At 31.7% G+C, this 10,755-nt stretch overlaps 1 protein-coding gene and 1 non-coding gene across 2 annotated transcripts; both read left to right on the forward strand.

The window, feature by feature from the left end:
* Positions 1-1,085: 1,085 nt before the first annotated feature.
* On the forward strand, positions 1,086-5,259 carry LOC112527792 (UDP-D-apiose/UDP-D-xylose synthase 2-like). The gene is made up of 9 exons (XM_025138599.1): positions 1,086-1,361; positions 1,741-1,833; positions 1,945-2,052; positions 3,333-3,447; positions 3,521-3,654; positions 3,741-3,842; positions 3,944-4,036; positions 4,161-4,296; positions 5,147-5,259. Exons 1-9 carry the CDS (start codon positions 1,086-1,088, stop codon positions 5,257-5,259), a joined length of 1,170 nt encoding a protein of 389 aa, XP_024994367.1.
* Positions 5,260-5,704: 445 nt separating this feature from the next.
* TRNAA-UGC lies at positions 5,705-5,777 on the forward strand. The gene has a single exon. It is a non-coding gene; the product is annotated as a tRNA-Ala (tRNA).
* Positions 5,778-10,755: the final 4,978 nt, after the last annotated feature.

The following is a 10,755-nucleotide window of genomic DNA, read 5'->3' on the forward strand; positions in this document are numbered from 1 at the left end:
AAAAATTGTCCAATGACTTATTTAACATATTTTGGAATGTCCAAGGACTTATTTGTTCCAAAAAATTGTCCAAGGACTTATTTAACATGTTTTGGAATGTCCAAGGACTTATTTGTTCCAAAAAAAAGTTCAAGGACTTAATCATTCCAAACAAGAAAGTCCATTGGTTTTTATTGTATTTTTCCCAAGTTCAAATTTCTACTAAGGAGGTGTTTGAGATTGTTTATTTAAAACAACTTATGTTTTTTTTGTAAAAATACTTATCAACTTATGTGGTATTAAATTGGAGTTTTGTAAAAAGTATTTGAATTAGCTTATAGCGGTACCAAAAAGTAATAAGCTGATAAGTTTTTTTTTAGTATTTGATAAATTTTGCTTATATATGTAAAATGACAAAAAAAAAACAGTATTTCATATTATTGACTTATGAGAGTGTTTGAGATTGCTTATTAACTTATTTGTTTTTTTAACATGTAAAAATTTATTTTTTATCATTTATAATAATATCTTTAACAAAAAAAATTATCAATAAGATTAATAATTAACAAACTTTAATAAAACATAGTTAAAATTGTAAACTGGTAATAAACAGTTTTTCATAAGTCAGGAATGATTAACTTATCAAAAACTGTTTATTACCGGTTTGACATCAGTATAAGCAGTTTTATTTTTCCTCATCCAAACACTAACATTTAACTTATCACCGGTATTAGACTGAAATAAATCAAAAAACTCCTAAAATAAGCAATCCCAAACACCCCCTAAAAAATCATATATCATAATAACTTTTTGATTAAGAAATCATACATTAACAAATCGAAATTGTCGATAAATTACCGTCTTAAAACGACTACGATCTGCTGGCGTCATCATCCCGATTGCATAAACGTCCAACAGTAATACAATATTCATCGCCTACATGGCATTACTGTTACACGTGGGCCCAGGTTGTGAACCGTTTCCTCCCTCCTTTTTTCTCTCCGTTTAAAAGCGTAGCCCCTTTCCCCCCAACCCTTCCGGCGACACCGGAACAGATACCAATCCAAACCCTACATTGAGAAAAACTAACCAAGGGAGTGAGCGAGATGGCAGCGTCGACGGCGAGGGTAGATCTAGACGGGAATGCCATAAAGCCGATCACAATATGCATGATAGGAGCCGGAGGATTCATAGGCTCGCACCTTTGCGAGAAATTGATGTCTGAAACGTCGCACACGGTATTCGCGTTGGATGTTTATAATGACAAGATCAAACACCTACTTGAACCGGACTCTCTTCCCTGGGCTGGTCGTATCCACTTCCACCGAATCAACATCAAGAACGATTCTCGCCTCGAAGGCCTGATTAAGTGCTCCGATCTGGTAAAATGTTCAATTATTATTCCAGACTTTTTTTTTCGTCTTGTTCGTGTTATTACCAGTTTTTTTGGGGATATGAATCGTCTCGGATCTGCATTTTCACCAGTAATGTCACAATTCTCATTTTTAAAGATAATAATTGGAGCTTACCATTATGGTTTACGCTTCAAGTGATGGATGTCTTACTAATATATATATATATATATATATATATGTGTGTGTGTGTGTGTGTGTGTGTATATGTTCTGTTTTATGCTAGAAACATAGAACAATTTTTAGTTTATAATGAGAAACTGTAAACAATGGTTCAGATGCTGTAAAATGATGCGTTTCGTAATCAGCTTTCTGCTGAATTATGTTCTTTTCGTTTTTTCATTTTTAGACATTAAATCTAGCGGCCATATGCACACCAGCAGATTACAATACCCGTCCTCTTGACACGATTTACAGCAATTTCATTGATGCTCTCCCAGTGGTATGCGTCCTTCTTTAGAAAGAATTGAATTGATTTTCAATGTTCAGCATATTTAATCAATATTGTTTCATTGGATGATTATAAGTGTTGAGGATCGTGATCTTTGTTTAGGTTAAGTACTGTTCAGAGAATAACAAGCGGCTAATTCACTTTTCTACCTGTGAAGTATATGGGAAAACAATTGGGAGCTATTTTCCAAAAGACAGCCCCCTGCGACAGGTGAGGTTTTAGATCCTTGGTTGTTTGTGTTTGTGCGTCTCTTGACTGTTCAAGATGTAGGTTGGTAGCTACTTAATTAATTTATTTGAGAAGTCATTTTTGTTGTTGTCTTGACAAGAGCTTTTTTATTAACGTATTTTTCAAGTATATAATGTATATATATGACAACTGTAACAAATAAACTCATACTCTATTTTCACCTCTGGTGAGGTGCGACTCTTACCTCCTGGAAGGCCAAAGGCTTGAATACCGCTAGCTGCTAGGCCAAGATCTTTTGGTTTTTTATAATATTTTGTTATAAAATATATATATTTTTATTTTGAATATTTGATAAATTAAATGAGGGAAAAATGAAAGTTGAATAGTTTATCCACCCGTTGGTAGATACCAACCTTTTGCACAAAAAGCTTTTCAAAAACCAACCTTTTGCACAAAACCAATGCAAAAACTTAAAGCTTGCATTGGAGTTGCTCTTAGACTGTTAGTTAGGGCTTGCTTTGAGTTGAGAATTCTTTTAGCACTAGTTCTTCTAGAGTTCTTGTATTCTATCCAAACTCTTTCCACTTGCTATGGTTGGTAGAAAATTGTTAAAAGTTACAAGTAGCAATAGAGTTCGGATAGTTACAAATGAACACCTCATTGGGTCAACCCCTTGAGGTTAAGCTAATTCAGAAAAATGTAGCAGTTGTTAAAAGTTGCTTCTTGGTAGAAAAACAATGTAACTAGCTTGCGCACTCTATAGTAATATCTTTTAGTGCTTCTTGATACTATCTAACCATAGTAAGGGGCTGTTTACCCAATTGCTTACCCGATAAGCGCTTACCGATATAAGTTAACATTATGATTTATTTTGATGCGTAAGATTTTAGTATATCAAAACATATCGAATGCAACAATTTAATGGGTAAACGCTTACCTGGGTAAGAGTCATCATCCTCGCTTACCGAGTAAGGCTCTCCACCATTCTCATCGCTCTTACCCGATAAGATTTTTGGGTCTTCTCATGTTCATCCGATGAGAAAATTTATCTGGTAAGCACTTACCAAGTAAGTGTTTAGCAAACGGCCCCTAAGTATCTTACTCACTGGGTCAACCCCTTGAGGTTATGCTGATTTAGATTGTTTGTGTATATTTGTGTTTCTCGCTGTCTTGTGTCAAATCTTTATTGTTGTAACCTGTACATATAAGTATTCTCTCTCTGTATGTGCTTTTCTCTTTTTGGTCTTAGCTAAGTAGCTAACTATTTAGAAGTTACTATTTTCTGTATGATATATGTACAGGATCCTGCGTATTACATCCTTAAAGAAGATACTTCCCCTTGCATTTTTGGCTCAGTTGAGAAGCAGAGGTGGTCATATGCATGTGCCAAACAGTTGATGGAGAGGCTAATTTATGGTGAGTAAAATAACCCACATTCCCGTCTTTTTAACATTGTGAGAAGCTCTCCTCACTTCCTTTCTCTTTACAGCTGAGAATGCAGAGAATGGTCTTGAGTTCACCATAGTAAGGCCTTTTAACTGGATTGGCCCAAGGATGGATTTTATTCCTGGGATTGATGGTCCCAGTGAGGGAGTTCCAAGGGTTCTGGCATGCTTTAGTAATGTTAGTTTATTATCTGTCTTGTTTTTTTTTTCTATATTTGAGCTGTTGTTTGTTCCACTTCTCTTAGAATTTTTTTCCTTGCCCAGAATCTCCTCAGACGTGAGCCTCTCAAGCTTGTGGATGGTGGTGAATCACAGAGAACCTTTGTTTATATCAAGGATGCTATTGAAGCTGTTCTTTTAATGATTGTAAGCTACTGCCTTATCTTTTTTCACACGTAATTTGGATAAATCTGTATCTGTAGCTAATTGACTAATGTTGGCATTCCTTTTAATTGTGTGCTTCTCAGGAAAACCCTGCCAGAGCTAACGGTCATATATTCAATGTGGGTAATCCTGATAATGAAGTTACAGTCAGACAACTTGCTGAAATGATGACTCAGGTGTGTAGCCTCTTTCTTTGCTAGTACTCACATCAGGTATCAATATGTTAAATGTTAAAACTTTTACTAAGAGAATACCACGCTCCACGCACACGGTTTTAATAGCTTATACATGTGCTTGCAGGTGTACTCAAAAGTAAGTGGGCAAGATTCCATAAAAACGCCCACAATTGATGTCAGCTCCAAAGAATTTTATGGGGAAGGTTACGATGACAGTGACAAAAGAATTCCAGACATGACAATTATTAACAAACAATTAGGTAATACTCACTTCTGGTCAATGTTTTTGACCACCCTTGTATTGCTTTCTTACCACAACTTTGTAACTAAAGAAATGATGCAAGAAAACCTCGTGTGTGCTCAATAATTAGACATTTAAGCATACTCCAGCATAGTTGACTCAATGAGCATAAATTGATAAAAATGTGTCAACACACTGGCTATGATTGAACCTTTGAATGTAGTGTAATTGAAAACCAAAAACAAAAGAACCAGAGGAGATCTTTGACATTCTAAAAGTTGGTTTCTACTGTTTGCCTACGATACTAATACCAACTAATTTTCAGTATCTCTGATTACGGTACATGCTCTCCTGCTAAGTTTACATAAGTTTGGTATTACATCTAAGGGGTTGGGTTCTGGTGAGAAGGGTAAAAAGGGGTTCTCCACCTTTGGATTGATCCTAACTGAAGATCAACAGTTACGAGATGCACCGGTTCAATTTCCCACAGAGCGTAATTCATAGGGTGGGGGTGAGACTGAAAGTGATCAAGAGTTCAGATCCCTTCTTACGCTTCTCATTTTAACTCATATGCTCACATGATCCTTCGTCTACGTCTACGACAATGCATATGTAAATTTGACGTCAAACCATCAGAAAGGTTTTTAATTCTATATACAACATTTGATTATGTAAATTCAACCCATTAGAGATGCTTTGATTCCATATAATAATTAGGTCTTGGCATATTTTGTTATGTTTATATCCTATAAACGAAGCAAGTTTCTGTTGACCCTCTGCATGATCTCTGAGACTAACGTGACATAGAGGAACAAATTGATTGAAATGCCTTTATTTGTGATGGACTTATTCCTTTGGAAATTTGTCAGGTTGGAATCCAAAGACACCGCTTTGGGAGCTGTTGGAATCGACACTTAGGTATCAACACAAGACATACGCTGAAGCAATAAAGCAGACCATTGGAAAAACAGTAGCTAGTTAAATGCCAAAGTGAATATGGAGTGTTTTTCAGTTTTAATTTGGTTCATCCTCAACCAGTCGGAAATAGGGTGTACGGTTGGTAGCTGTAACGCGATTTTATTTAGGGACTATGGACATATTATTTTCTTGTGTACCATGTCACCACGGCGGCCTCCAACATCTAAAAAAAATTAAATGTGGTTTTTATAGATCTTTTTCAAATATATTATTTATTCAAAGAATTTATTACTAATAAATCAGAAAACATGTGGAAGCAATTAGTAAAGTTTATTAACGTAAAATCTTGATGAGCATCTCTAATAGTGCTCCCTGCATTTTAAACGTAGAAAGTTCTTTGCCTGTATGGACTCATTTTAAATATTACCATACTCTTTGCATTATTATTTTAAGAATTTAGTATGTACTTTAATAAATGTTATTTGTATTTTTAAATTATTAATAAACATGGGGATGTAGCTCAAATGGTAGAGCGCTCGCTTTGCATGCGAGAGGCACGGGGTTCGATCCCCCGCATCTCCATTTATTTTAATTAAAAATGTTTTTTTAACCATAAAATGGTACTTGTTTGGTTTGAGTTTGACTCTAAAAGTCAAAACGTTTGGAGGTTACAGGTTCAAATCCAAGAAAGAACAAAAATTTCCTTGTGGCCATGGAGGTTCAAATACGGTGACCCCGAAACAGGTGATCGCCCTGAGATTAGTCCGCTCGCATAGCAGGTTGGATATCTAGGTTAATAAAAAAAATGATGTAATTATAATGAAAACCGCTCCACACATGTAAAGAGTGATCATGTAAATTAGGGTAGAAATTCAATTTTAAGAAGTGGCAGTGAAGTGCACATTTATGATATTGCCTCCCTACATTAATTAATTTATGGATGTAGTGAGTCTTCGAGCATATGCAACTTTTAAATCTTCATAAATTTTACTATTTTAATTGATAATTGATTAATAAACTTACTAGATTATACGTATATGTATATCATACAAATAATAGTTAATGAGGTATTTCTTAAATTTTCTTTTTTCTTACGTTTTTCTTGAACCTAATGCAATATAGACGCACGTTCTGTTAGGAACCTAAAATTAATTAGAAACTTAGAAACCGCCCACAATGTCACACGTGAATGTTGTAATGTATTCATTAAAACATGGACGTGTTATCCATTATGAATGTTGTAATTTATTCATCATGAATGTATGATTTATGATGAATAACATTTCTATATTCATCATTAATGTGTTATTCATAATGAATATTTATCCTGAACATGGACATGTGACATGCTATAGGCGGTTCCGGTTTCTAATCAATCTTGGGTTACTAATGGAACACACACACACACACACACACTTACTTGAGATCATGTGAGACAAAACGGTTTTCGTGAAACACGTGAGATACGATTTTTACACTTGAAACTTTACAGCAAAACACTGTGAAGGTAACCATCATAGTATTTTTGCTATAAAGATTCGACTTTTTTTTACCTTCACAATATTTTGTTGCGAAGTTTCAAATGTAAAAATCGTGTCACACGAAAACAGTCATGTCTCACGTGAATCCAACCCTATATATATATATATATATATATATACTAGGTTCGATTCGTGTATTACACGAAGTAATTTGAAAAAATTAAATCATGTCTTGAACTTATCTTACATATATGAATGATCATCGAAAGTATGATGCTACTTCAGACTTGTACTCTTGAAATGATTCTGAAGAATAACTCTGAAAAATGACTCTTCAGACTTGAATTTAGAAATGAAACTATATCAATAACTAGTTAAAATGAAGTTAACCCTAAAATAAAATTACATTTAGAAATGAAACTATATCAGTAAATTGAATTTAAACTTAGCAGTAAATTTAGAACGACTCTTCAGACTTGTACTCTTGAAATAATTCTTAAGTACAACTCTGAAGAATGACTTCAGACTTGGACTTGTACTCTTCAAATAACTCAGAAGTAAAACTCTTCAGACTTCAGAGCTCTGTATAATCAAGAAAAGTCAACTTTTGTCGATGTCCGCCACAAATCTCCCACAAATCCGTCACTGAATTTAAAAATAAAATAAAATTTTATTTCTACAACTTTCCCTACAGATTTGTAACAGATTTTTTTACTTATTTAATACTGTCACAAATCCGTCACAAAATTGGTCTAATTTATTTAAATAAATTAATTAGCGTTAATTAATTAAAATTTACAACGGATTTTATTTGAGTTTTATATTTAATTATACTCCGTCGGAAATGTTTAAGAAAACATTTTTTTTATTCTTTTACCTTTCAAAAAAATATGTTTAAAAAAGAATCCGATGGATTGTAATTTTCTAATAAAAAGTTATATTCCGTCGGAAATCCATCTGGAATTTATTTAAAAAAATATATGTTTTATAAGAAAAAATAAAAAAAATTAATAAATTCTGACGGAATATAATTTTTTATTATAAAAATTATTATTCGTCGAAAATTTTGAACTTCTTTTAAATATATATTTTTGGAAGAAAAAAATATAAATAAAACTTCTTTGAACAAAACCAACTAATGATGAATTTGCATGTTACCTAAAGGTTCAATGTTCAATGGGCAAGATGACTAAGTGTGAATCTTATCATGTTACCTAAAGGTTCAATGGGCAAGAAATTTCTGTATCGTGTGTTTCTACTCCGTGTACGAACAGCCCCCTAATGAAAAAAAATAAAAACCGCAAAAAGCAGTTACGGACGGGTCGGGCAAAACCGTAACCGGGTCATTAGAGCCCAAGAGGCCCAAGGCCCAAGGACCATCTTTTGACCATTAATATTGGGTATTACTACACCCAAGCCCAAGGTCAATCCTTCCTTTGGGCCTCTCTCTAACTTGCTAATCCATGTTTGTAAGACAATATAAACACATGAAATGTTTATTCTTTTTCCAATGTGGGACAAAGGTGGACAAATATCCAACACGCAACAATTCACAAGTTTCAGTTCAAGCTTCCGTTTTCGCCACGGTATAAATTTATGGAGTAACTTCTCTTCCAATCGTTTTTTGTGATACAACATTTTTCAGGGTGTGTTTGGTGTCTAGACAAGATAGAACAATTGTTTAATGTTTGGTAAGATAGAACAATTGTTTAATGTTTGTGAGATGTTTATTATGTATTTAATAATAATCTATACTATATTATAAAACATTTGACAAAAACTCTTAAAAACCACTTTTTATGCGTAAAGTAGTGTTTATTAATGCATATTACTTAAAACTCAAAATTGTAAGTAGATTGTGCGTGAGTACATCTTATTAAAGCTCCATATATGAATTCGTGTAACTAACTGCATATAAACATAATCAAATACGGGATAAACATATTATTTTAAATATAAAAAATCTAAAATATAATTATGATAATCATTGAATTCTAACATAATACTTAATTATCATCTTTATAAAATTTATAATATTAAACCTAAATTAAATTATAATAAAAAAATAAATTAAAGAAATTACATAAAAAATAGAACTTTTAAATAGCTGATATGACATTAACATTGATATATATTTTAATTTCAAATTTTTATGATATCTTTAAATTTATATTTTATTCAAAAATAAAATCATTATTGTTTTCTTAAAAACACATAAAATCGTATTATAACATCGACAGAGACAAATAATAAAATAGAACATTAAAATCGAGATGTGTCTCGCTGTATTACGCGAGTACTCTTCTAGTTTTTTATAAAGATAATAATTAAATATTCTGTTAGAACTCAATAATTATCCTAATTATATTTTAGATTTTTTATATTTAAAATAAAATGTTTATCATGTATTTAATTATGTTTATCTGCAGTTAATTACACAAATTTAAACTTTGAGATTTAATAGGTTGTACTTACGTATAATTTATTTATAATCTTAAATATTTAAGTAATATACATCAATAAATAGTACTTCATGCATAAGAAATGAGTTTTAAGAGTTTTTGTCAAGTGTTTTATTATTAGTATAGGTTGACCCATAAGCGTAAAAACACGTAAGAATAAGAGTTAATGTGAGAAACGTAAAAAAGAATTTGAGCCCTTAATATTTTGATCATATTTCATGGTCTTTTCAAAATCTTTTTTAATCATCAATAGTAATATCAAGTTTGTGGAATTACACTTTTAACCCAAATAGTTATACTTTCATGAATTTGACTAGAATTTGGTTAATCCAGATACGTTTTAATAATTGTTGACACAATTCCATCATTTATTAGTATCATGATTTAATGTGGACTTTGATAATTTCGAAATTGGATTGATAGACAAAAATACAAATAGGGATATCGATGATCATTCAATTAATAGAGGTCATTTGTTGACAATTGTGAGAAGATCATGAAACGTTTAACGATTATTTAGGCAATGAAACCAACCAATGTAAGTCTTTACAGTCTTTATGATAATTAGGATATATTTTTCCGTTCACATGATATGTTCATTATGTTTCTTAAATTGGTATAGGGGAAATTGCACAAAAATGAAACCAACTTTCATCTGATTCATATTTTGGGGAACCAACTTTCGAAATCGTCATTTAAAGGTCTCTATCAAACTTTTTGTTTATTTATGGTGCGTTTGGTATACTGCACAGGGACATGACAGGGATCTATGTCCATGTTTGACATGAATTTTGTATGGAACAGACAGGAATATAGTAGAACAAAGTGGAACACGGTGGAACAAGGTGGAACAGACTTACCAATATAACCTCAAAATAAAAACTTAATTCTCTTCTAAAACATCAATAGGTTTCTCTTTTACATTTTATTCATTCTTTAAATTTTATTTATTGTATTTTATGTTTCTTAAAATTTCATTTTACTCTCCTCAAAATATTATTTTTATACGGTTTCTATATTTTTATTAATTTATGTAATTTAATATATATTAATAATAAAAAATACTGTAGAAAAGAGAAAAAAATAAAAATAGAAAACCACATAAACTTTTTATTTTGTGTCATTTTAATTGTTTTGACGAAAACTTCAAATTATATATTTTGTTATAAAAAATAATTATTCTATTATAATTTAATAAATTACATAAATTGTTTTCTTGATTTTATCATCGTCAAACGTATTGCGTAAGGTTCACGCATGCAATTTGTTGTTTTGGATGAGTTTTGTACTTTCCCTTGATCAGAGTAGTAACTATTCGATTTTGATCTTACAGGAGTGATTGTACAAGTGATAGGTGATTTATTTTGTTTTCTAGAATCCAAGTTTTGTGAATGAGATGATACTATATGGGATCACTAGCCAAATTGTTTTCTTGATGCTTATATTTTATTTACTATTTTATATTTAATCTATTTTAATTGATTGTGCGCTTGTTGGTAATAGTTTTTTTTTCCTTAGTATGAAATGCATATAGATTTGCTTCAATAAATATTCAAATCATAATTAATGAACTCTATTCATATTCCACAAATATTCAAATCATAATAAATGAACTCC

The sequence above is a fragment of the Cynara cardunculus genome (assembly GCF_001531365.2).
Source record: "Cynara cardunculus var. scolymus isolate 2C chromosome LG 1, CcrdV1, whole genome shotgun sequence".
Classification (NCBI taxonomy): domain Eukaryota; kingdom Viridiplantae; phylum Streptophyta; class Magnoliopsida; order Asterales; family Asteraceae; genus Cynara; species Cynara cardunculus.

Coding starts and splice junctions, on each gene's coding strand:
- LOC112527792 (XM_025138599.1), top strand. CDS start 1,086: ATGGCAGCGTCGACGGCGAGGGTAGATCTAGACGGGAATGCCATAAAG. Junction 3,843..3,943: donor AAGCTGTTCTTTTAATGATT/GTAAGCTACTGC, acceptor TGTGCTTCTCAG/GAAAACCCTGCCAGAGCTAA. Junction 4,297..5,146: donor AATTATTAACAAACAATTAG/GTAATACTCACT, acceptor GAAATTTGTCAG/GTTGGAATCCAAAGACACCG.